This window comes from Sciurus vulgaris (assembly GCF_902686455.1).
Source record: "Sciurus vulgaris genome assembly, chromosome: 18".
NCBI lineage: Eukaryota > Metazoa > Chordata > Mammalia > Rodentia > Sciuridae > Sciurus > Sciurus vulgaris.
In genome coordinates this window covers 11,636,256-11,662,394 of record NC_136479.1, presented here as the reverse complement: position 1 = coordinate 11,662,394, position 26,139 = coordinate 11,636,256, and the positions used below count along the sequence as shown (strand labels likewise).

Here is a 26,139-nt window from a genome sequence, read left to right as displayed (position 1 = left end):
TCATATTTTCCTTTCTTCTCTAGAATATTGAGAAGAATAAAAAGCCCAAAGCAGATTATAATAAAAGCAAAAGTGAGCCTAACTAGCATTGTTGGCAATTTTGTTTATTCTGGATGTTTTAGAGCTGAAGCTATGCTAACAACCCTGCCTGCATTATTCATTGCTGGCCTTCATGTAGAATAAGCTGGAACCATGGTCTTCAGACTTTTTCTATCTGGGAGACTCCAAGTTTCTATTGTTTTCCATAGTTTCTCCTCTTTCTGGACTTAGGTACAGATGAAGAGTTGTTACTGCTCTCCTGTATAGCCTCCAGCTGCAGTGAGTTGTCAACTATCTAAGATGACAGTGTTTCACATTCTTATCCTCTGACATTATCTGGTTTGAGAAAATGCTTGCTTCCATGATTATAAGATTAACATATAAAGTCAGAATTAATCAGAAATAGAAGTACATTAATATATGGATGTTTCTTAATAGGTATGAAAATGGTTGTGCTTATTTCCATGAGGAGGAAAGAGAAGGACTTGCAAAGATCTGTAGGCTTGCCATTCATTCCCGATATGAAGACTTTGTGGTGGATGGATTCAACGTGTTGTATAACAAAAAACCAGTTATCTATCTCAGTGCCGCTGCTAGACCTGGCCTGGGCCAGTACCTTTGTAATCAGGTAACGTGGTATAAGGCAACTGTTTTGAAGAAACAGTGTCATGTTTTGTCATGAAGCGCTTTTTTTAAACAGGGTTTCACTCGCTGTATTGTCCAGGCTGACCCCCAGCTTCTGGGCTTAAATGATCCTCTTGCCTTTGCCTCCTAAAAGCTGGGACTGCCAATGCACATTGCCACTCCCAGTTTGTCCTGAAGCTTTGAAAGTGTGAAGGCTTATTTCCTTAGCTGCTGTTCAAGTTCTTGTTTTATTATAACAAAGAAACAAAACATGTATTATTGAACTTAGAAATTACATATGATAGATATAGTTATGTGTTTTTAATTACTCAGTGTCAACTGCAGTCAAAAGTTTTACCTTATTTCCATACTTTAGTCAAATGATATATATATGTTTTTACATGGTTGCATTTGTCTTTTTTCATGTCCTGTTATAACAAGTATGCCATGCACGTTTAGTGTCTTGACAGTTCTTCAAATGAGTGCATAGAAATTTAATTGACCGTTTCCCCTTTGGACATTTCTTTTTATGATCACTTTCAGGTAGCACTCTTTTTTAGTACTATTTTGCACATTTTTATATATAAAGCTTTGTCTAAATTTAGGGTTATATTCCTCTCATAGGTTTAAGACTCAATCCAGAATCACTCAAAGAGCCTTACTATTTTTAAAGCCCAACCAGGGGGACTACCTTAAGATCAAAAGATTGTAAACCCTCTTGGCCAAGAATGTTTTAATGCAAAACCCAGAGGGTTGGAGGGTTGTTGGAAAGGCAGAGGCCCTGAGAGATGTGTAGAGGCAACTCAGGGACTTAAGCTCATTCTGAACTGTGATGGCTGATGGCAAAAAATTATGTCCTCCTATTTAGGGTGTTTGTATATTCCTATAGACACATAAAACAAATTACTTGAGGACCTACTGCAAGCCAGATTCTTATGATCTTAGTACAACAATCCAGTCTTCAAAAGATGTATGAGAGTGTTCTGTTGAGACAAGCAAGTTGCAGAAAGGTTTATGTGAAATGTCTGTGCTCATGCTTTTAAAAACATGCACATGCTTATATAGGTGGTTTTTATACTTAAAAAATAGATTTGTCTAAATACAGATGTATATATGTCTGAATATACACATACAGAAAATATCTAGAAAGTTATATGCTAAAAAACAATTGTGGATTAGTGGCTTCTAGGGGAGCCTTTTCACTTGTACTATTTTGATGTCTTATTTTACTTGGGTGTCACTTTTATAAATTTTTTTTTTTCTTTTGGTACCAGGTATTGAACCTGGGAGATGCTTCGCCACTGAGCCACATCCCCAACCCTTTTTATTTTTTTGAGACAGGGTCTCATTAACTTGCTTAGGGCCTTGTTAAACTGCTGAGGCTGGCCTTGAGCCTATGATCCTCCTTCCTTAGCCTCCTGAATCACTGGGATCACAGGGGTGTGCCAACCCACCTGGCTCACTTTTTAAATTCTTTTAAAAATCATTTAAGGAGGAAAATGTGAATAAAGTACTGATTAATTTTTTTTTATCTTTAAATGCTGCCAAGTCTTAATTACACAGAATAGTATGTGCAACTGTTTACAATTCCTAAAACTTACAAACACCTTGAGGATTTGGGAATTAAAAATTGAGTATAAAATTAATTTGATGAGTACTGTCTCCATTCTTAACACTGACCTCACCTAAGAAATGTAAATCTGACCAGGAGCAGTGGCATATGCATGTAAACCCCGCTTGAAGCAGGAGGATTGCAAGTTGAAAGCCAGCCTCAGCAACTTAGTGAGGCCATAAGCAACTTAATGAGACCCATTCTTAAAATAAAAAATGAAAAGGACTGAGGATGTGGCTCAGTGGTTAAGCGCCCCTAGGTTCAATCCTTGGTAGAAAGAAAGGGAGGGAGGGAGGAGGGGAGAAGGAAGAAAAGAAAGAAATGTAGATCTGTTATTCCATATTTATTACTTTTTAAGTGTGGGTGGACCCACAAATAAGATATTGTTCTTTGAATGCCTTTAGCTGGTATTATTTACCAGTAATGCTTGGAGAAAAAAATCCTAAATTACCACTCAGAATGCCCAGTGTTTCTTTGTTTGGAAAAGTGTTTGTTTTTTGGTATATGGTAGAATGTACCAAAGACAGTTACTCAAATTCATTTAGAAAATTTAACATTATATCCTGTTAAACAGTATTTGGCAATTCATCATTTTGTTTGGTTTGGTTTTGGCTTGACTTTTTAACACCTACTTATATATTAAGAGTTCCTAAGGGGAGAGATTTTTCAAATGAAAGATTGACCCACCATCTTTCACAATCATAAGCGAATAGTGACAAAGAACTTTGTTCTAAAGTCGTGCGTCTCTTCTCGCAGCTTGGCCTGCCCTTCCCCTGCTTGTGCCGTGTGCCCTGTAACACTATGTTTGGATCCCAGCATCAGATGGTAAGTTCTGTTTTTGGTTTATTAAATAATATGGATTTGAGTTTTGAAATTGTCTTCAACTGAAGTTGTTTGCTGGCCTGCAGATAATTATTAGCTTATTAATTTATTGCTTTGGTATTTCTATGTGTAATACGTGCTTCTGTTTGAATATGCATGAAGTTTGGCTAGTATATAGGTCAGGAGCATCTAGTTCTTAAGGAATCGTATAATCAATCACTATATCACCTGCTGCTCCTTTTTTTTTTTCCCCTATTTTTGCAGGGGTGTTTGGAATTAAACCCAGAGCCTGTGCATGCTAAGCAGGAACTCTACCCAGCCCTATTACTTTAAATAGAAACAAGACTACCAAAATAAGTACCAGAAATTCCTTTTGAAGCTCATTCTTTTAAGTAGTTACCGCTGTTGCCTGGATTGATAAATGGGATTTTGAAAACGAGATTCTTTATTATCTTGGGGTTGAGTTTTGCTTATTTTTAGACATGCAAATGATAAATCTCTCCAAACTGAAGCCAGAGGAAAAAGGACAGACTTTAGGGTTCTGCATTTGTTCTTCAAGATAGGTTCATTTTTAAATTTTATACTAATTTTAACATTAGTATAGATACTTTGTTGACTGGGGGGTGTTGAGAGAACATTTTCTTTTAAGTGTTTAAAACTAGAAAAATATTCTGCATAGGTATAGTTTTTACCTTTTATCTCATTTAACTGATTTTTCTATCAGTTTCAAGGAAAACTATTTGGTTTTCATATCTGTGATTAGGGAAAATAAAAATGTCAAGAGTAAGAAGAGATCTGAGTGATTAAATTTGAGAGTCATCTGCTTCTTTTGGAAGTCATAATTTTTCATTGTGTAGCTTTTATGCTGATTGCATCCTGTCTTATGGTTTGTTATTTGGTCCCAGGATGTGGCCTTCCTGGAGAAAATGATTAAAGACGACATAGAACGAGGAAGACTGCCCCTGCTGCTTGTTGCAAATGCTGGTAGGTCTCATAAGCCTGCATCTTCAATCACGAACATGCCAGAGGGACTGTGAATACCTAGCCTCAAAAGACCAAGTCTTAAGAAATGTTCAGGATAGTCTGTATCCACACAGATAGTGAGAACTATGATATTAATGTTAGCGTTTAGGATTTCAGTTGTTGGTTTGTTTTGGGAGTGTGTGTGGGTGTGCATGTGCACTTTTTTCATTTAGGTTGTCAGCACTTCTTCCTTTCCTTCATGTACTTCCTTTCTAAATTAAGTTTTTAAATGTCACACTTAAATATCCACCTCATAGGGTAGCAGGTCAACTACCACTTTCTGCTTCACTAATTGTATTGAATTCAACATTGTGCTTTAAGTCCTAGATACTGAGTAAAGCAAGAAAAATACTAAAAGATATTTGGATTAAAAGGGAAGAAGTAAAACAGTCTTTATTTGCAGATGGCATGATTTTATTGATAGAAAGTCCAAAGGAAACTAAAAAGTTCCTGGAACTAATTAAATGAACCTAGCAAGGTTTCTTAATTTCTACCTCTTGCAATACACAATTGGAAAGTAAATTTAAAAAGTCATTTATAATAGCATCAAAAAAAATGAAAACTTTATGGATAAATTTAACAAAGTATATGCAGTACACTGACAACTATAGAATATTGCTGAAAGAAATTCAAGAAGACCTAAACGAGTGGACTGATATGCCATGCACGTAGGTTGGAAAACTCAATATTGTCAAGTCCATTCTTTTGAAACTAATCTGTAGATTCCGTTCAGTTCCTGTCAGGACCTTCGCTGCTTCTCAGGTGCAGTGGCACATGCCTATAATCCCAGCAACTGGGGAAGCTGAGGTAGAAATCACAAGCTCAAGGCTGCCCTCAGCAACTTAGCAAAACCCTGCTTCAAAATAATTTTAAAAAGGCACCAGGGACATAGCTCAGTGGTAAAGAATCCCTGCATTCAATCCCCAGTACTATGAAACAAAACAAAAAACACCTCTCCTTCTCTCTCTTCAGTTTCTTATTTAGATATAGATTAGCTGATTCTAAAGTATATATGGACATGTAAAGGACCTAAGAATAGCCAAAATAATTTTGAAAAAGAACACAATTTGAAGATTTACCCTATCTGACTTCAAGACTTCCTCTGAAGCTATAGATAAGGGCTGGGAGTGTAGCTCTGTGGTAGAGTGCACATTGAGCATGTGTGAGGTCCTGGGTTCCATTCCTGTCTCTCACACACACACAGAGCTACAAATAAGAGATTACAAATGTGAGATTAATTGAAAAGAATGGAGAGTTCAGAAATACACTCATGGTCACTCAGTTTTTAACAAATATGTCAAAATAATTCAAAGGAGAAAGTATAGTATTTTCTACAAGTGGTCTTGGAAAACTTGGATTTCCATGTGGGAAAATACTGAACTTCAACCCTCACCTCACTTTGTATATAAAAATTAATTATAAATGGTTCATAGATATAAACATAAGAGCTAACGTAACTTAGAAAACTTCTACAAGAAAATACAGAAAGAATCTTTGTGACCTTGGGTTAGGCAAAGATTTCTTAGGACTGGGCATGGTGCTACATGCCTGTACTCCCAACCACTCGGGGCTGAGGAAGGAGGACCACAGATTCAAGGGTAGCCGGGGCAGTATCTCAAAAAAGATTCAGTAAGGCACAAAAAACATGAACTATGAATTATACTTTATTGAAAATTAAGAGCTTGGCTGGGAGTGTGACTCTGGTAAAGTGAGTGCTTAGCATTTGCAAGGTCCTGTGTTCAATCCCCAACACCAAAAAAAGGAAGGAAAGAAAATTAAAAGCTTTTACTCTTCAAAAGATTATGTTGAGAAAATGAAAGCAAACCACAGACTGGGAGAAATATTTTGTAAAACACTTTTCAGAGAAATATCTTGTATCCAGAATATGTAAAGAACTCTTGCAATTCAACAATAAAAAGACAGTACAGTTTTTAAAATGAACACAAGAGGGTTGGAGATATAGCTCAGTGCTATGTAGAATGCCTGGTATTCCAGGGTTCTGGGTTCCATCCCCTGCACTACAGAGAGGGGAGGCAGGAAGAAACTACCTAAAATGAACAAAAGATTTGGATAGACACTTACCAAAGAAAATACATGACTGTACAAGCACTTGAAAAGATGGTTAATGTCATCAGTCACTAGAAAAGTGCAATTTTAAATCACAGTGAGGGCTAAGGGTATAGCTGTGTGGTTGTGTGCTTGCCTAGGATGTTTGAGGCCCTGGTTCTATCCCCAGCACCACAAAAAGTACCCCAAGATGAGATATTACTATTTCTGTTAGAGTGGAGGAAATTAAAAATACAGTGTCAAATATTTGTGAAGATGCAGAGTAACTAGAGCTCTCATGTTGCCGGTAGTGTTACCACCATTTATCAGTGACAAATAGTGCTTCCTCAAATGTTGAAGTTTGAACATTAGAGAAGCACCCCAAGGCAACCATATGAGGCAGGTTTTATTTAAAAGCAGTAACACAGACTTCTGGGAGGGATAAGGGGCCATAGCTGGCATTCTGGTATCCCAAGAAGTGAGAGTACCCTGCCCCTTTTATGAACTAAAGTTTCCTTTGTTCTCTTGCTCTCCTCTCCACCTTATCGTTCTCCTTCCTACCTCTGTGACTAGGCCCTGGAGTTGCTGGTGGGCAGGGGCAGGGCCAGGGCCAAGTGGAGTGATCCAGGCAGGTAACAGCCCAGGGGGCATTAACAACTCCCTGTCTGCAACCTTTTGGGAGAGGTAATATAGGCAGGTAATCTTGGTAATCAAAGGGCTCTGTAGACATTGACATTCCAATCTCCCAGGCACAGTCTCCAACCTCCGCTTCCAAACTGGCTTCCATTTTCTCCATTTGACCCGATCACCTGTCTATCCTAACTGCCTGTCTTTAATTGGCTTCATGTAGGAATGCAAAATGTTATAGCCACTCCGAAAAGAGTATGGCAGTGCCTCCAGAGAAACCGTAACATTACCATATCATCAGCTCATGGAATAGTACCCTTAAATGATTGGATTTTATTGCCTGTGAATTGTGCTTCAGTAAAGCTCTTTATTTTAAAAAAGAAAATACTTAAGTATCCTTATTGCCAGAAAGAAACCACACTTCCTGCCTGACTTACCTTATTGTGTAAAGATAAACACAGATCTGCCCATATTCACTCACTTGATAGACTAAAGGGGCTGCCACTGGCATGTGACTGAGTGACTTCCTAGTGAGATTTATTGCAGTCACCAGAAGACACATCCCAGGAGTTAGTCAGCAGACATTACCATAAAATGTGAAAAGGAGTCTGAATGTGGTCCAGTCACTAAACATAGCTCTGTGCTCTGATGTGATGGAAGAGTCATGTGTTGGCGTTTGATCTTGTTTCAACCAAATTAAGTATGTCAGTTGAGATAATTTTTAAATTTTGAGATAGATTTGTGTGTGAAAAAGTTTTCAGCCCTTTTCCTGGCATAGACTTTGAGGGAAAAAAGCCATTTTCTTTATAGTGGTTTGTTCAGCATTGGTAGGGGCATAAAATCTTACTAGTTGTAACTCTACTAACTGGAAATTTGAAACAACTGGGAGAATACATGACTCAACATTTGATTTAAACTCCATCTGAAAAAGAACCTGGCCAACAAAATCTGTAGCGCAATCATGTCACCAAGGGAGTAGCTCAAAGTGCTTGATGTTTAAATAGGCTTCAGATTGCATGTTTTATATTAACAAAGAAAAAAACCCAGGTTTGTGTGTGTGCGCGCATGTGTCTAAAGGACACACCTAAGTCAAAATAACCCAGACCGTGACGGTAGGGTGAGGAAGAATATTTTTGGCAAATGCTGACAAAAATACTGTAGCCACATTAGTGTGGGGTAAAATAGACTCTATGCCCGAAAGATGTAACTCAGTTATGAATGCTTATGGACAGGACTTTGAAATATATAAAGAAAAGCTAAAGAAAAAACTTACAGAATGCAGTTGAACTGTTGTCAAACCCATACTGTCTTCACGGGAGACTTGACTATTTCTCATATTCATTGGGTCTAGTGGATAGAAAATCAGTAATACAGTAATACAGTTAGATGCATATAATGGAGAGTACACATAAGCTTACATAAATCAACTTGCAGAAGTTGATTTTAAGTCAGTCTACAAAGAAAAATCTTAAAATAGGGATGTAATAAGTTTCTTCCCTCCTGGGGGAGATGCTGTACATAAACGTTCCTATATTTGAACACTCAGGAGATCCTTGTTCTACCTGATATCCCTGCTTGTTTTTTTCGTTATAGGAACTGCAGCAGTAGGCCACACAGACAAGATTGGGCGTCTGAAAGAGCTCTGTGAGCAGTATGGCATCTGGCTTCATGTGGAAGGGTAGGTGGCTTGTGTGGCTCCGTGCTGGGCCTGTACGTAGTCTTCATGAAAGTAGCCATCCAGGGCATCCCCAACACCACAAAAAGAAGAGGAAGAAGAATGGACATCCAGGCCCTCTCTGTAGTGACATTTATCACTAAGGGTTCTTTCGGTTGCAGATAACAAAATAACCCAAATTGACTGAGCCAAAAAAAGATTTTATTGTCTAACTAAAAATGACCAGTGTTAGGGCTGACTTTAGGTACAATGTCAAGCAGAATTCACTGTCTTCCTCCCACCTCTTTCCCCTAACCAGAGGCACTTGCTGGCATCCTGTGTGTCAGCTGAATGGGATGACTTTCCTATTACAGTGCACAGACCCCAGCCTGCCTTCCAGCAGGGCACAATACACTGACAGCTTAGGTCACGAAACCATCCACTTCTGGAGCAGGTGATGTGTCCACCTAAAGCACATGTTCTGGTAGAGGAACTTGGGTGTTTCTCAGAGGCCACTGGAGTGCCTTTAAGGGGAAAGTAGGAAGCAGGTGCAGGGAAGCCAGAGTGGTGCCCACACATCATCCAAGGCAGATTTCTTTTCCATCTCCAAACAGAGCAACGACTGGAAATAGTAGCAGCGAAAGATGCCAAATAGCATACACATGATTGAGTGCACAGGAGCTGCCCTGAAGCATTTTGAAGGTTTTCTTGGAATTTGCATGATCCACCTGTTCCTTTGCTGTCATAAAAGCTAATGACATCTGAAAGACATTTGTGTGTCATGCTGCAATAGCACAGCTGCCTTCTTTTTATTGGAAAGTACATATTGAATGAATCAGTAACATTAAGCAATTAGTTCTTAGATTGGTGTTTTTTCTTCCAGTGTGAATCTGGCAACATTGGCTCTGGGTTATATCTCCTCGTCAGTTCTGGTATGTTCTGGATTGATTCAGTATTGGTGTTCAAAGTTTTTTTTAAATGAAAGGGGAGTTGGGTTTAGTGTGTTCTGACAATTTAATGAGAAGTCCTCTTCTTGGTAGGCTGCAACCAGATGTGACAGCATGACGCTGACTCCTGGCCCGTGGCTGGGCCTGCCGGCTGTTCCCGCAGTCACACTCTACAAGCACGATGACCCTGCCTTGGTGAGCTGTCCTCTCTCGAGTGTGGAGTCACTAGTACTCATTATTGCCTTTAGAGACAAATACAATTTTGGAGGCTGAAAATCCAGATGAGTCTCTCTCTGATCTGCCTGTTTTGTGGTGGTGGTGGTAGTGGTTTGTTCTGTGGTACTGGAAATTGACCCAGGGGCACACTGCCATTGAGATACATTCCCAGTCCTTTTTGTTTTTTATTTTGAGACAGGATCTCACTAAGTTGCTGAGGCTGGCCTCAGACTTGTGCTCCTCCTGCCTCAGCCTCCTGAGTCACTGGGATTATAGGTGTGTGCCACAGTGCCCAGCTAGGGACAAAATATGGGGGGGAGGGGAGAGTGAAAGTTTTCCTTGATTCACTATCTTTTTGTTTTAATTTTCATACAAGTGATCCATATCATATATTTTTCTATTATGCACCTCATACTATGTATGAAGGATTGTTTTAATGACTGCATAATAGTCACTTAAGTATCAGGTTTTTTATCATGACCATTTGTGAACCTGTTGAATGTTTTCATATTTTTGTTACTGAAATAATGAGACAGTGAACATCTTTCTACATTTCAAATCATTTCTTAGAATAGGTTCTCAGATGTAGAATTACCAAGTTGGAAGTATTTTAAGGCCTGTGATCCACATTGTGTAGTAGGTCGTAATATACTTTTTTAAAAATCAGAAGTTGTGGTTTTTGATAGTAGGTTAATGGCAGGCACACGCAAAATACATGTTACATGATTATTGCTAAAACAGTTGATATCTTACTCATTTGATAATGGCCGGGTATTTGAGGATGCTCAGGGCACCCTTGCAAGTGGCTGCCTTTTGAACGACTGAGAGCTCTGACACAGGCCTGTGACCCATCTGGATTCTCTTCCTGGCTTTGTCATTCCTTACCTCTAAACCCTTGGATAAAGCCAAGTCTCTGAACTCAACTACCTGGAATGAATTCCTTTGGAGTGTGGGGAGATCAAATGGATAAAGAAAGCAAAGCATCTGTCACATAGAGTGTGTGTATAAATGGTAGCTGGTTACTTCTGAGGTTTCAGTGCCTTGGATTAATGCACCCATAATTGACTTTTCAGACATTAGTTGCTGGTCTTACATCAAATAAGCCAGCAGACAAACTCCGTGCCCTGCCTCTGTGGTTATCTTTACAATACTTGGGACTTGATGGAATCGTGGAGAGGATAAAGCATGCCTGTCAACTGGTGAGTAGAAACCTGAAGTTTAAATGAATCACAAAGTCTCCTTGACAAAAGCAAAGAAAACGCAGAAACGTTTGGGTATTCTCCATCCAGCACCTCTTCATCTGAACTTATCATCTCATAAACAATCAGACTTACTGCCCTGCATGTATGTTTCTTGTTTGAAGATCTAGGAGCAGCTGCTGGCATTGACCCAGCATTTGTGCTAGATGAAATCAGATTAAAAGAAGCTGGGCCTGGTGGCACACACCTGTAACATCAGCCACTTAGCAGGCTGAGGCAGACAGATCACAAGTTCAAGGTAAACCTGGGCAACTTTTCAGAGACCATCTCAAAATTAAAAAAAAAAAAAAAAAAAAAAAGGCTGCGTATGTAGCTTAGTGGTACAGCACCCCTGGGTTTAATTCCCAGTATATATATATCACACACACACACACACACACACACAGATTAAAAGGAATACCACTGTCAGCCTAGAATGAGAAATCACAAGATGACTTCCAGGGAGGGAGAAGGATGTAGAAGGGGAATAAATGTTCCCTTTGATTGACCCTTTAGGGTGAGAGGATATGGAGGTTAAAGGTAGGATATGAACGACATGCATACTTCTAACACACTGGCTTGGGTTCCCAAATTGCAGTGTTTGGGGGTCAATTCTAATTCTCTTTGCATTTGAGGTGTTCTAATTTTGGAAAATGTATAATTATGCTGTAGTTAAATATTCAATCCATTTGGCTGCTATACCAAAATACCTTAGTCAAGGTAACAACATACAATACATTTGAATTTCTTATCAGCAGATTCAGAGTCTGATGAGGGCCTCTTCCTCATATACGGTCCTTCTGTCTGTCCTTACATGGCAAAAGGGGGAACAGACTGCAGTCCCTTTTGTATGTACCCTCACTAATTCCATTCATGAGGCACCCTCATGCCCAGATCACCTCCAGAGGTCCCCACCTTTTAATACCATTGCATTGGGGATTTGGTTCAACAGAGGAATTTTGTGTGATACAAACATTCAGACCATAACTTTTAGAATGCAAAAAGTAGTATTTATGCAGTGTGAGAGTTGAGCCCTAGTTAAATTCAGAAGCATGGTGTCATCTTCAACACTTCCATTTTCTCCCCTGTGAGACAGGGATATAATTTTACTAAAGATTGTTATATGAGGACCTCATGAGTTAATGTATGTAAAGTGCCTAATTACATAGTAAGTTATGCATATATGTTTAAATCATTTTGGATTGGCAGCGAGCATTGGGCATACAGCAGTCATTGGTAGAGCTCATGTTTATAGCCTGCACAAAGGTTCACTTTCCAGCACTTAAAAATATGTGTGTTTGGGGTCGGGGATTTAGCTCAGTGGCAAAGCACTTGCCTTGCATGCGCAAGGCCCTGAGTTCGGTCCTCGGCCCTGGGGAAAAAAAAAAAAAATCTAAACAATATGTGTGTGTATGCGTGCAAACACATGTGCGTACTTATTACATGTATAATATTGAACATCCTTGCAAAGCAGCTGCCTCTTGAATATTATATGTAACACTGTGTTTGGGGGGGTGGAATTGGTACTTCCTTAATGTCATTTTTATATTTTAAGAAAAACTAGCTTTTATTTCTCTGACAGTGACCCTTTGATTCATAGTATAATTCCCTAAAAAAATAATTTTAAGATTTATGTTTATAAAAGTACTATATTTTTTAAGTATTCTTGTGCTATTAGCTCATGTCTCAGTTTGGGTCTTAGGAAAGAGGAGCCGGTATCGCCCTAGTAACTTAGTTAATTTAGAGAAGGCTTGGGCACTCAGGGGAGAGTTTTTCAATTCCCTTTGGCCTGTGGGGTACAGGAAAATAATGACGACACTAACTGCCAAACCCTTGAGGTCACCACACTCTGGCATCTTCCTGCAAGCACAATCTGTGACTGACCTCAAACACTTATGAGCATTTGACTGAGCCCCTGCTGCTGACTCACTGTTGTAAGTGCACACATTAAACTGCATGGACTTCAGCAGATACAGTTTTCTGTGTACTTTCGTGCTTTATAGTCCGTGTATATCTCACATTCCCTGGGGGCAGAGAGCAGTCTTCTCCCCCCAACTCCCTTTAGCAGCAGCAGCAGCAGCATCTTCATGGGTAGCAGGCATGGAGCATTTACTCAGTGTCAAGCACTGTGAAGCACTTCACATGCATCAACTCATTTCACAACTTTACTAGGATGTAAGTTCCATTGATAATAACATTAAAAATTAGGTTTTAGGGCTGGGATATAGCTCAGTTGGTAGAGTGCCTGCCTCGAATGCACAAGGCCCTGGGTTCAATCCCCAGCACCACAAAAAAAAAAAAAAAAAAGGTTTTAGGCTGGGCATGGTGGTGTGTACCTGTAATCCCAGCAACTTCAGAGGCTGAGGCAGAGGGTGGCATGTTTGAGGCCCATTTGGGCAACTTAGCAAAACCCTATCTCAAAATAAAAAAAAACATAAAAAGGCCTGGGGATATAACTCAGTGGTAGAGTGCCCTGGGATTCAGTTCCCAGAACCCCATGACCACCACCACCAAATTAGGTTTCATGAGGGGTTTCCAGAACCCAATGCTCAATGAGTATCTGTTGGACTAGTATATCCATACTGCTAACTGTTATCCCCATCCTGGTAAATTGAGACATTCTGCAGTGGCAATGATGGCAGCCATCATTTCCATAGTGCACAGTGTGTTCTAGACCCTGTTCCTGAGCACATAATGTATATTGATGTATTTGATTTTCACAACCACCCAGTAAGATGCCATCTTAAAGTTGAGGGAACAAGCACAGAGGGCTTAAATAACATGTTCAAGGTCATAGCTAGTAAGTGACAGGCTGGGTGACTTATCCGGGTCCTTAGGTGGTAAGTGACGGAGTCAGGCCTCAACCAACTCACAAGCACATGTTCCCTTGGCTGCCCCTCATCTCCTCCACCAGCAGTCAGTGCCATGCCTTGCTCGTGTTTGTGCTCAAGTGGCTTTTGCTTTGTTTTGTCTTTTCCCCGCAGAACTGGGGCTCTAACTCAGGCCTTGCGCATGGTAGGCAAGCACCTTGCCATTGAGCTACACCCCGAGCCCTTATATTTTATTTTGAGACAGAGTCTATTGAGTTCTCCAAGCTGCCTCAAACTTGTGATCTTCCTGCATCAGCCTCCTAAGTAACTGGGATTATGGGTGTGCACCACCATACACAGCTGAACTTAGTAGGTTTTTAATAAATGGCTTATATTGCTAATAGGACAAATTCACATGTCTTACTAGAAAGAACTTTTCTTGAACCAGTGCATGTAAATTTTAACTGAAAGATCAAGAAATATTTGCAGATGTTGAATTGTAAAAATTGGCAGCCAGAATTTAGAAATCACCAAATAGCAGACGCCTTTGTCTGCCTGAGATCCTTGTTTGCAGACCCTCAATGACCCTCCTGAAAATTTACTATCAATCTTAATGAAATTACATAAATTGTTGTTTGTCATTTGCAGAGCCAACGGTTGCAGGAAAGTTTGAAGAAAGTGAACCACATCAAAATCTTGGTATAGTATATACTTTCCTGTTTTTGAAATAAGTAACTTTTTTAACTTCAGCAATAGAATGATTTTCTCCAGATGTGATACCTATGAGTTGTGACAGCTCCTGTAAATAAAACTAGAATGTTTGAGAGATGTGTGAGTTTATAACCACGTTAACGCACATAGCTCAAGAGAAGAAATTTGTACCAGTGTTTCGATTCCTATAGTGCTTTCATATCATCCATTTATCCTGTTATGATTTAGAATGGCACAAAGGTCTTATAAGCACCAGTGTCTTCACCTATCCAATGACAATAGAACACCCATCTTCTGAAATGAGAAAGCCTTCTGTGTCTCAGAATGCCTTCGGCTACTTTTGAAGCCTTCTGACATCAGAGTTTTCATTTGCCCAAAGGGAGATGAGGAAGAGAAAAGCAAGTGGCGCCCTGCTCTTATTTTCTCCTAGTGTCTTCCTACAATGACTCTCTCAGAGATTGCTCCCTCTATCCTGGGACAAGGAAATGAGAAATTTAGCAGCACTAACATCCAAGAATGTGTATCAGCTCAGGTGGGAATGTTTCCATGTTTTGTTTCATTGTATTTTAGATTTTTATTTAAATAGACTCACTATTTCTTTGATAATTCTGCAGAGTACAGTTCAATTTAAAACTAATATTTGAGTTTATTTGGAGTTGAGATTAGTAGGTATATCTTAGAGGGAGGCTAGGTTAAGGGTAGGGAGGCTCTGCATTGCCTGCAGGGAGGAGCTTGGAACCATTTGAACTGAACTCTAGATGGGGAAACCTTACTTTATGGAGAAGAAATGGGGATGATTTTAAGTCAGGAGACTTAAGTTCTGCTCTCAGTAGTGCCATGGGGTGGCCCTGTGACACTGAGTCATTTTCATAACTTCTTGAGCCTGTGATCCTAGCTGTCAAATGAAAGTGTGTTGGAGTCTACTGATTGCAAAAAGAGAGACCCAAAGTACAGAACAGGATGAGCAAGCTGTTGGCGATCAAGGCAACAGAGCCTATATTCTTTTCTGGTCCCTGCTGTATTGAGCCCACTCTGGTTCTTCCTCGTTTCTTCGATGGTATTAATCACCAGGTTTCGGTTTCGATTTTGGTTTTGGGTGTGAGTGTGTGTTACTGGAGACTAAACCCAGGGCCTTACATATGCTAGGCAAGCACTCTACCACTGAGCTACATCCCCAGCACTGCCCCCTTTTTAAAAAATTTTTAAGATAGGATCTCTGAGTTGTCCAGACTGACCTAGAATTTGTCATCATCCTGCCTCAGCCTCCTAAGTAGCTGGGATTACAGGCGTGTACAGCTGCACCCAACTAATTACCAGTTCTTTTGGAACATCTTTATCAGGCCACCACAACCCAGACATAACCCGGCTCCATCCCTTCTGCCAGTGGCTGTGTTTTTCATTTGAGGGTACAATAGTTGGCAAACATCACAAAGCACTATGGGCCTGTCACTCATCATCATCATTGCAGTTGCTCCTTGGGAGATGCTTCCTGAGTGCCATCCGTGGTCCTGAGTACCTGCATGCATTGCTTAGTTTTACTCCGCAGCAGCCTCCCTCTGCCTGGAAACACTCATTGCTCCCAGTTCTTCTCATGAGTGGTTCCTTAGCTTTCAGATCTTACTTGGAATATCACTCTTCAGAAAGACTTTTTCTGACCACCCTAAGATAACCTCCCACTGCCATCCATCATCTAGCCCTGGGGTTTTTTCCTTCTGCATTGTATTTTTTACTACCTGAAATCATGTATTTGTTCATTGCCTTTTTTTCTATAGATGCTACTTGAAGGTTTTATGCAAACTTCACTGCTGTCCCTCACTTGTGCATTAAAACCCACAGTCCTGTCCTTGAAAGCCAAGGCCCAGGCCTATCCATGCTGCTCCTTCCCTGACAATCACCTTACAGTCTTCTTTCTGAGTTCACCTTTGATGTGAGCCCAGCAGTAGTTTAGACTTTTTTCATTGTGGTTATATTTAATCCAGTATCTCAGATATTTAGAATTGAAAACTTCAGCATTAGCTCAGTCTGCCATGTTGCTAGAATCAGGTTATATATATAACCCTGTGCATTCTTCCTTAGGCATATCAACATTTGACACTAGAGTTCAAGGAAAGAAGTCAGCCATAATATACGTAGAAGTCATAGCATTCAAATTTTTCTGCCTTATCTTAATTGAATATGGGGGAACGGATGAATTGTCACCTTTTTTGTTCCTACTTATTTGTTGGGCTTATTATGCTGATCTATTTAAAATATTGAGCCCGTTTCTTTAAAAGTATTAATAGTCTTATTTATGTGAAAGTTAAAGGAGATAACCGATACGAAAGCATCTTAGCACAGGAACTAGCTCGTTAAATAGTTGGGGGATGTGAATATAAATCTTGATCAGAATCATATCCACAAGGTCCTTTGAAAAGTTGGTAGGAAAGTTCTTGGGCAAGCTGCTTCCTGTCTCTCCAAGTCAGCATTTCCTGTTGTGGCCCTATGGGTGGGTCATCACACTCGGCCTGGGAACATGGGTTTTGTGGCTAGAGCTATAATGCTGCTATTGTCGAATGCTCAGAGAACTTCTCCCCAGAGAGGCCCCCAGCCCCCGTTCACCACAGATGCCACCGAGGACATGGCTGCTCACTGTACCCTGACCCCAAGGTGCAGCTGATGGCTGACCACGTGTTCCTTCAGTGGCAAGCAGGGACTCCTGCTGTGTTTTCATAGTCCAGTGACTGTCATCATCTCTTATGAAATGCACTAAGGCAGTGAATTGTCTAAGTACTGGTTCTGAGAATCAAATTTAAGTAAATATGTTTAGAAAATACATATACAGTTCTAGATTGTGGGTATCTTCATTGCCCACAGGTCTTGTATTCTGTTCTGGAAATTTTATAAGGTGTAGAGAAAGTACTTGTTCTCCCCACCACTTTGGGTCTAAAAAGTTCTAATAAATCCTGATAATTTCTGGAATTCTTGAAAGCATTAGTAGAATGATTCCAGTTCTACTTTTTCCTTACCTTTTAGATCTTTAGTGTTAGAACTATGTTTATCTATTCATATTCAAATTTCTTCCGGCTTTAATGTCAGTGTACCATTCTCAGAGGCTGATCCTGGAATCCACAGGGTGCTGTCAGGCTGGTCCATAGGTACTTCTAAAAATTTTTACCAAACCTTTGCTTTTTGTTTCTCTAGCTACTGCATTTAACCTTTGAGTTTTAAGAATGTGTTTGTGTATAAAATGGAGCATCTCTAGCCTGTTTTCCAAATTCAGTGTTTCATTCTGTGGGTGTTAGGAATTCATGATCACTTGGTAATCCCAGACTTCTGTTTTTGCAGGTGGAAGATGAGCTCAGTTCTCCAGTAGTGGTATTCAGATTTTTCCAGGAATTACCAGACTCAGGTAGGTCATTTTTAAAAGAGGATTATTTTCATATATGTGTTTAAGGGCTTTAAATATGATACTATTTCAAGTTAAATAGATAGCCCTCAAAAATATTTTCGAGGGCTGGGAATCTAGCTCAGTGATAGTGCACTTACTTATTAGCATTGGTTTGATCCCCAGTACCACCAAAAAATAAGTAAAAAATTTTTTCTATAGTTATGATTAAACTAGTGGTTACTAAATGCCAGTTTCTGGACCAGTGTTAGAATGGCTAAGAAAGAGTCACTTGAAAACACAAGATTCTTGGGCCATATGTATATCCTAGATATTTTGATTCGGTAGGTTAGACCTAGGTATCTCTACTTTTAAATAAGTCGCAGCTGGGCACAGTGGTGCACAAGAAGTCCCAGCTGCCACTAACCTAGTCCAAGGCATCACTGTTTTTTACCTAGGTGGCCAGGGTCCCCACCTAACTGGTGTCTGACTTCCTCCATTCTACATAGTCCCTTCCAGACTGTGCTCCACAGGGCGGTGAGTGAGCTTTATAAGTGGAGGTCGGAGCATATCACTCCCTGCCGAGTCCATCAGTATCTTCCTGTTTCAGCTGAGTGAAGTCCAGGCTCTGTCCCATGCCATGTGAGGCTGTGGTGTTCCTCCCTGCCTTCCTCCTCAACTTCTGACATGTACCTCTTGCTCATTGTGCTTCAATCAGACTGATCTTCTCCACATTCCTGGAGTGCTCTTTCCTAGCACGTGACCATGGCCCTTGCTCTTCCCTCTACTTCAAACACATTCCTCTTGTTTTTCTAGGGACTGGTTCCTTCTTACCATGTAGGTCTCCACTAGCTGCCCACCTGCTCTGCTGTCCTGTCTGAAGTGACTCCATCATATTGGAGCCCCTCCCTTCTTTCATGGCACTAACAATGACATAGTAATATAGTCTTTTTTTTTTTTTTTTTGTGGTGCTGGGGATCGAACCCAAGGCCTTGTGCTTGCAAGGCAAGCACTCTACCAACTGAGCTATCTCCCCAGCCCTAACAATGACATAGTGATTTTCATTTTCTCTATGGCCTGTTTCCTCAACGAGACATAAGCTCCGAGATGACAGAACCCATGCCTGCTTTATATGTATCCCACGTGTCTGGCACATTCTTTGGCATGAATAAGTTCCTAAGCCACTTAAGAGCTGAAGAATAATTTTTGTGAGGCCCAGTGTGGATGCTGTTGGGCATTCTGACCTTGCATGGTGCTGGTTAGACTCGTTAACCTTCAATGTGATTTTTTGGATTGCCTCTCAAAATTTTTTGAAAGCAGACTTTTAAAAAATGAAATTATTCTGTTTCTGTGAATGTATTCAGCTGTTACATAGTTCATGAGGAAAACAAAGTGTGGGACATTAAATCTTCTGTCAGATACATATTTGATTTCAGTAATATGAGACTTTTTAATATTGAGATCTAAGTGAAATGGGGTTTCATTATGATGTTTCTTTTAGCTAGCCATGTTTCTGGGAGTCAGTCCTGTGTTTTGGCCTCGGATTCTGTTCTTAAAGCTGTCCCAGCACCCAACGTGGCACCTGCAACAGTCAGCCGGGAGAGACATTCCTGTGATGCCCTGAATCGCTGGGTAAGGAAAGCTTCAGTCTGCTCTCTTTTACATCCCAGAGCATTGTCACCTGGCTTCATGCGTGGGAACTCAGACCCACAAGCAGGGAGCCTCCTAGGAAGGCACTGGGCTTATTCTGGGCTCTGCTCTGAATCAGATCACCACCTCACGTGCCGTGACCTCTGACAAGTCTTTTAGGCCTCCTTTCCTTAGTTTCCTCATGTGCCCACTGCTGCTGAATCCGCCTGTAAAAGAGCAGCAGATGTGGGCTGCAGTGCTGCTGCTTGGGTGTGGGGTAAGGTCTGAGCCACATCGGAAGCACCCAGGCCAAGTCCCTGTGTGCTGTGCTGTCAGTGCCAGTCCAAGGTTGCGTGCTCAGCAGCTTTTTGGACACTGCAGTCCTACCTCAGATCGTAGTCTCAATTGTGTTCTAGACAGCACAAGGCTGTTGCCCACAGCACTGCCAGGGTTTGATAAGAGGGTGTGTCTTTACACAGTAGTTCACAACAGCCATTGTGGTCAAAGCATATGGGAAATGAATTAAATTAGAATGAAAAATGAATGAAATCTTCAGGTTACTGAACTGTGTGTAGAATATCATGTTTTATGACACACAGTCTATTCACAGATTAAAGATCCAAATGTCAACAGTTGGTATTTTTGAGTAGTGTGTGGGCAATTTTTATTTTGTGTTTTTGGTTTATCTGCATCTCATAGATTTTTCTGTAGTTAATTTGTATTAGTAAGGGAAAAAAATGTAAAATGTGCCATTTTAAAAAGAAGTCACTGTAAGTATTCAGAGACAACAATCTGAAGATGAAAGAACAGCAGCCCTAGGAGCCTGTGATCTGGGCTGAGTGGGTGAGGGGAGGTGGGAGACGCTCAAGTCCTGTGTAGCGGGAGCTGACGCACTGTCCTTATCCACAGCTGGGAGAGCAATTGAAACAGCTGGTGCCTGCAAGTGGCCTCACTGTCATGGACCTGGAAGTCGAGGGCACATGTGTGCGGTTCAGCCCTTTGATGACAGCTTCAGGTAACCAGTCTCATGGATTTCCCTCACTTTTATTCCAGAGAAAGTGGTTCCATGTCCATTAAAGTCCAGGTGGCTGGTTGTTAACTTGTCTTTATGACGTATGGTTCTGTGGTTTCCGACACTGTCTTTTTTGGGGGCTAGGTGGGTACTGGAGATTAAATTTAGGAGGGCTTTGCTCTTCCTAGGTTGATTAGGGCCTCATTAAGTTGCTGAGGCTGGCCTTGAAGTTAGGATCCTCCTGTCTCAGGCTCCCAAGTCACTGGGATTACACGAGTGCACCATCACACCCAGTTCCAGGTTCTCATTTTTTGGGAAGGCGTTAACTATTCTTTTGGACTACATTTAGGTAGAGTAACATTCTAGTGTAACTTCTCAGAAATAGAGACTTCTGAAGTCACAAATTCCTATGCTCTGATGTCCTGTGACCCTGGTTTTTCTATTTCAATGGTTCTCACTCCCAGCCGGATGTTTGAATCACCTGTGGGACTTAACAACTTCCAGCAGCTGGCTACCAACGAGAATCCCATTTCCTAGGTCCAGGAGAGGAGCCTGGACGTCAGTGTCGTGTCGTTGTTATATGTAGTTAAGGTGTACAACAGGATGCTTTGGTACTCAGAGGTGAAGAATGGTACAAGGCAAGGTATAAAGGAAGGGCACAGAGATCCCATGCCCTCTCCTGATGTGCCACCCTCCTGGATAGTGTCCCGCTATCCAGAAGATCCCCCACAGATTCCAGGAGGCCAGTGAATGTTGAGAGCCACCCGTGTAGACTTTTCAGAAGGCAGTGTAGTTGGAAGTGTGTTCATGACAAAGTCCTGGGGATATGGACCTTCCTTCTCAGCCACTAAGTGCCCATGGGACCTTGAGCAAGATTCTTGCCCTCCAGACATGTTCCTCATTACCTCACAGAAGTGATGTGAAGACTGAAACAACAGGAGAAATAAGTCCTGGTGTCCTGTAACACAGTCGGGTGACCTCTGGTGACAGTAATGTTCTGCACATTTCAAAACTGGTAGGAGGTCTTTGAATATTTTCCCCCAAGTAAGTGGTAAATGTTTGAGGAGATGCTTACCCTGATTTGCACACTGCAGTGCACACATGTATTAAAATATCACATGGTATACAACTGTGAACATATACAACTTCTATGTGTTAAATTTTAAAATATTATCTGGAAGAAAGATAGTCAAGATGTGGTTGTACTTTGTGAGATGATTTAAGCATTTTCAGAAAATGTTTGGTGGTTTTTCATGAGAGCGTTCATCTTTTTTGGATATTTTTTCAAAATCATGAAAGCAAGAAAATGCAGGCATTTGTCCTGCAAAGAAAAAGCGATTATGGAGATTGCTGGAGGCCTCACCCCCAGCCCTGGAGGCTGAGTCTCTGGGGCTGGAGAATCCAGCTGAGTACCCCCGAGGCAGCATGCCCTGAGCTTGCTGGGGTGTCATGGCTGAATGGAGGGCAGGAATGGGGAGCAGCATGCCAAAATGCTTGCACCAAAGCCCTGACATCTCCTAGCACTTGCCTTGAAAAGATGGTATTGTCACCGTCCCCTGCTTTTCCTCGGGTCTCAGACAAACGCACCAGAACACTGCACTTTAACTCCATTTGTGGTGATGTGAAGAGAGGACCTGAGGTTCCTTTCTGTGATTAACCTGTGAAAGGATGTCATGACATGACCAAAGCAGTCTTTCTGTGAGAAGAATCTGGTCTCTACATTGGAGAGTTTGAGAATTAAAATTTCCTCAGCTGTGCAAGGTGGCACACACCTGTAATCCCAATGGCTTGGGAGGCTGAAGCAGGAGGATCACAAGTTCAAAGCCAGCCTTAGTAATTTATCAAGACCCTAAGCAATTTTATGAGACCCTGTCTCAGAATGGCTGGGGGTGTGGCTCAGTGGTTAAGTGCCTCTGGGTTCAGTCCCTGGTACCAAAAATACATAAATCATCAATCTCCTGGGGGGGTGGAAAAAAGAACATTTACTCCTCAAACAGCCATCTGTGTTCATTTTTTTTAATATATTTTTTAAGTTGTCAGTGGATCTTTTATTTTTATTTACTTATATGTGGTGCTGAGAATCAAACCCAGGGCCTTACACATGCCAGGCAAGTGCTTTACCACTAAGCCATAATTCCAGCCCCCTACATTCGTTTATATCTGGATAAGTGGCTTTTTTTTTTTTTTTTTTTTTTTAAAACTCCTCAGCTCCAGCCAGCTGGATGCATCTAGAGCTTTTGAACTTGGTAATAGTGGAAGGGGAGCCCCGCCTCACTGTTAACTATTCCCTAAGCAGTTCCTGAACATCCTGTGAATGTTTTCAGTTTTAGGAACTCGAGGAGAGGATGTGGATCAACTCGTAGCCTGCATCCAAAGCAAACTGCCAGTCCTGACCTGTACCCTGCAACTGCGAGAAGAGTTCAAACAGGAAGTAGAAGGGACAGCAGGTCTCCTGTATGTTGATGACCCCAACTGGCCTGGAATCGGGGTTGTCAGGTAAAGGTTTGGCTGGCCATGTGATGAAGACTTGGCTGTGTCAAGCACATGGGTGGGTCATTTTGTGAACCAGCTTAGGAATCCAAAATGAATATGTGTAAGTCATGGGATAGTCATCTGTTGACAACTGACCTACGCGTTCTGGACATTTGTTAAAGCCCAGCACACAGGTGGTTTGGTCCCCTTTGCACTCTGTGAAGCAGGCAGCCCCATGAGCCGTCTATATGTGCCAAAGTGTGAGTACCAGGGGGAGACCCTGAGAGACAGTTACCCTCCTAGGTACACAGGAGTGCATATCAAGAAGGGAAAGACCCCAGGTCCCAGAGAGCACTCCACTGGCCTCTAGGTCAGTGTGTGCAGTCCTGAGGCTGCTTTCCTTCCCTAAGGAGGCACATCTCCTTTTTTTCATGGCATACAGGAGACCTCCAGACCTTGCTTCTTTCTTATTTTTCATGCACCAAACACTCAGAATATTCTTGTTTAAGTTTTTGATCTCAAGACACATCCGTGGTTCCTTTGCCCATCTGTCCCACTCCACATCCATGTTAATCTTTAGTAGTTCACACTCCACCTGCAATCCTGTGTCTGAAGAGACATCTGTTCTCAGATTGAAGTGCTATTGTTTGATATTGTTTTTAGGTATGAACATGCTAATGATGATAAGAACAGTTTGAAATCAGACCCAGAGGGGGAAAATATCCATGCTGCACTCCTGAAAAAGTTAAATGAACTGGAATCTGACCTTACATTTAAAATGGGTAATTACTGCTTTTATAAGTAAAGATCTTTGGAAGAAGGACATTTCCTAGAATGCTTAAAGGAAGACAGGTTTCCTTTTGGGAGGAAGCTCTGGCTTGGTGCAGATGGAAGTGCGGCTCCTAGTCCTCCCTCCCCTCAACAGCCTTCCACACCTTTTCCTGTCCCTGTGAGAAGTGTCTTTCCTACTCCATGAAGGAGGCACCTTCTGCATTGTCCTGGTTATTATAAAGGACAGTGGCCCAGGGGTCACCCTCAACAGAGGACTTGGGGACCAAGCTTGTCTATTGTTCCCACAGGCCCCGAGTACAAAAGCATGAAGAGCTGTATCTACATTGGCATGGCAAGTGACGACACAGATGTTTCCGAACTAGTGGAGACCATTGCGGTCACCGCCCGGGAGATTGAGGAGAACTCCAGGGTCCGTGAGACCAGTCGGCATTTAGAGCCTTTTCTGGGTTTTGGTTGACCAACTTGCTGGGGTCCTGAAGGAAGACGCTAACCCCAAAAATGCTACTCATGGGTTCTTTCCACAGAGCTTGTAAATGTTCCCTGTGGGCTAGGCGTGGTGCCCAGGCATGAGGAATGCCAAGTGGGTGTGATGTAGTCCCTGCCTGGGTGAGCTCACCAGGCAGTGCAGTGCAGAGCAGACTGGATGGCTGTGACCCAGCACTGGGAGACACCTGCCTCACTAAAAAGAGCTAGCTGGGCCTGAGTAGATGAGGCAGGTGTTTCTGGTAATGGGATTTTGCACCAGAAACAGACCTGCTCCTCTTGGCCACTTGGCATAGAGGACCAGTGTATAAAGATAAGGACATTTTCCAAACCTGGCATGTCTGAGAGGAGACAGAGATGTTATGCAGTTCCTTTGGGTAGGGTGGGAAGAGAAGGAAGTTTAAATTAGGGCTGAGAAACCAGCTGTATTCACTGTTAGGCAGACTTCTGTATTACTTCTGACTCTTCACAAATGTTGAACGGTCTGTTTCCCATTGATGAAACATTCAGGTTGTAAATAGTTATTTCTGCTCTCTTGCCTGGCAGTTGAGTGCAGTCGCCAAAGCGTGTCTGTCTGGGCCTCCATGAGCATTTTAATACTCTATTTGATTTTCTATTTTCATTTTTACCAGTGTTTAAATGCAGAATTTACTGATATATTTTTGAAAAATGTCCCAAATGCTGTGTTCATAGTTCTTGTAGGTCCTAGGCAAGAGACAGACAAGTAATGCCTTTCTTGGTCTTACATAGCTTCTAGAAAACATGACGGAAGTCGTTCGGAAAGGAATTCAGGAAGCTCAAGTCCAGCTGCAGAAGGCGAATGAGGAGCGACTTCTGGAAGAGGTGAGGCCACCACAAGGACCCTGGCTGCCAGTGGATTTGGAGTGGCGCGTAGCAAGGCGATCCTGAGCAAAGGTTATGTTTTACAGGGAGTATTGCGGCAGATACCTGTAGTAGGATCCGTGCTGAACTGGTTTTCTCCAGTGCAAGCTTCACAAAAGGGAAGAACTTTTAACTTAACAGCAGGTAGGACTCACTAGTCTGCCCCTGTTCTCTCTTACTTGAAAGTTTTGACCAGAAGCCCTGAGCTTGCAACTCTCCTGCTAAGAAGCCTCTTCCATTCCCATTCTCTGTCCCTGGGTCCTCTGCCAGGCACCTGAGCAGGTGAGGTATGTCTGCCCTACTGCTATCACCTTCCTTCTCCCCAGACAGCTGACACAGCCCTACATAGCAGGCCCAGTGCCTAGAAGCAGTGGGGACATGTCTGTTCAGAACCTCATGGCAACAGGGATTACCTCAGGGTTACCATGCCTTGCAGTTCCCAGCAGAAGCTGCTCTAAACAGTGGGCAGCCAAGGCCATGGCTCACAGCACCAGGACATCTCATTTCAAACCAAGCAGCCAGCAGTATTATCAGTCACTGAAATTTGGGGAAGATATTAAAGCCCATGACTCCTTTCTTGTTCTGTGAAGGAAATAATATTCCCAAACCTGAGGTCCTCTTTTGTTCCTTCCCCAGGAAACGATGACTACATTGTCATAATAGCAAAAGAGAATGTGACTTCTAACCTGCCCGGCCTCAGCCTTAAGCAGAGAGGCGTCTGTTGCTCCTTGCTAAAGCGCATTCCGTGGTTGGGCCTGGAAGCCAGGCGTGCTTGTGCCCTGGCCACACGTTCTGTTGGGAGACGGGAGAGGACAGACACTCGGCAGGGCAGCCAAGGGAGCCAGCTGCAGCGCAGCTTTTCTAGCTCTTAGCACGTTTGGGGCATGCAGCGTCTCCACCAGTCTGTGGGAAGCTGAATGGCTGGACACAGCACATTAAGGCACGAGGCGATGGAGGGCGGGCGGCACCTCCCGGGACAGACTCTGCCAGCAGTTTCCACCCACTCCTGCCCTTTTTTTTCCCTGGCAGGCTCTCTGGAGTCCACAGAACACACGTATGTCTACAAAGTACAAGGGACAGGAGTGACCCCGCCTCCAACCCCCTCAGGCACACGCATCAAACAGAGACTTCCAGGT

The 26,139-nt window shown here is 42.1% G+C and overlaps 1 protein-coding gene across 5 annotated transcripts in view; it reads left to right on the top strand.

Annotated features, from left to right (window-relative positions):
• PDXDC1 (pyridoxal dependent decarboxylase domain containing 1) overlaps window positions 1-26,139 on the top strand; it is a 47,963-nt gene that overhangs the window by 18,397 nt on the left and 3,427 nt on the right. For 4 of the 5 annotated variants that reach the window (XM_079120578.1, XM_079120576.1, XM_079120575.1 and 1 more), the window contains exons 6-23: window positions 478-667; window positions 3,032-3,100; window positions 4,003-4,081; window positions 8,387-8,471; window positions 9,331-9,379; window positions 9,488-9,589; window positions 10,684-10,809; window positions 14,307-14,357; window positions 14,800-14,901; window positions 17,694-17,757; window positions 19,235-19,365; window positions 20,272-20,377; window positions 22,699-22,870; window positions 23,510-23,628; window positions 23,926-24,047; window positions 24,872-24,964; window positions 25,051-25,147; window positions 26,033-26,137. In XM_079120578.1, coding sequence (XP_078976704.1) covers window positions 478-667; window positions 3,032-3,100; window positions 4,003-4,081; window positions 8,387-8,471; window positions 9,331-9,379; window positions 9,488-9,589; window positions 10,684-10,809; window positions 14,307-14,357; window positions 14,800-14,901; window positions 17,694-17,757; window positions 19,235-19,365; window positions 20,272-20,377; window positions 22,699-22,870; window positions 23,510-23,628; window positions 23,926-24,047; window positions 24,872-24,964; window positions 25,051-25,147; window positions 26,033-26,137 — 1,862 coding nt within the window. The remainder of the gene's footprint in view (window positions 1-477; window positions 668-3,031; window positions 3,101-4,002; window positions 4,082-8,386; window positions 8,472-9,330; window positions 9,380-9,487; window positions 9,590-10,683; window positions 10,810-14,306; window positions 14,358-14,799; window positions 14,902-17,693; window positions 17,758-19,234; window positions 19,366-20,271; window positions 20,378-22,698; window positions 22,871-23,509; window positions 23,629-23,925; window positions 24,048-24,871; window positions 24,965-25,050; window positions 25,148-26,032; window positions 26,138-26,139) is intronic. The other variant, XM_079120577.1, reaches the window with a different exon arrangement.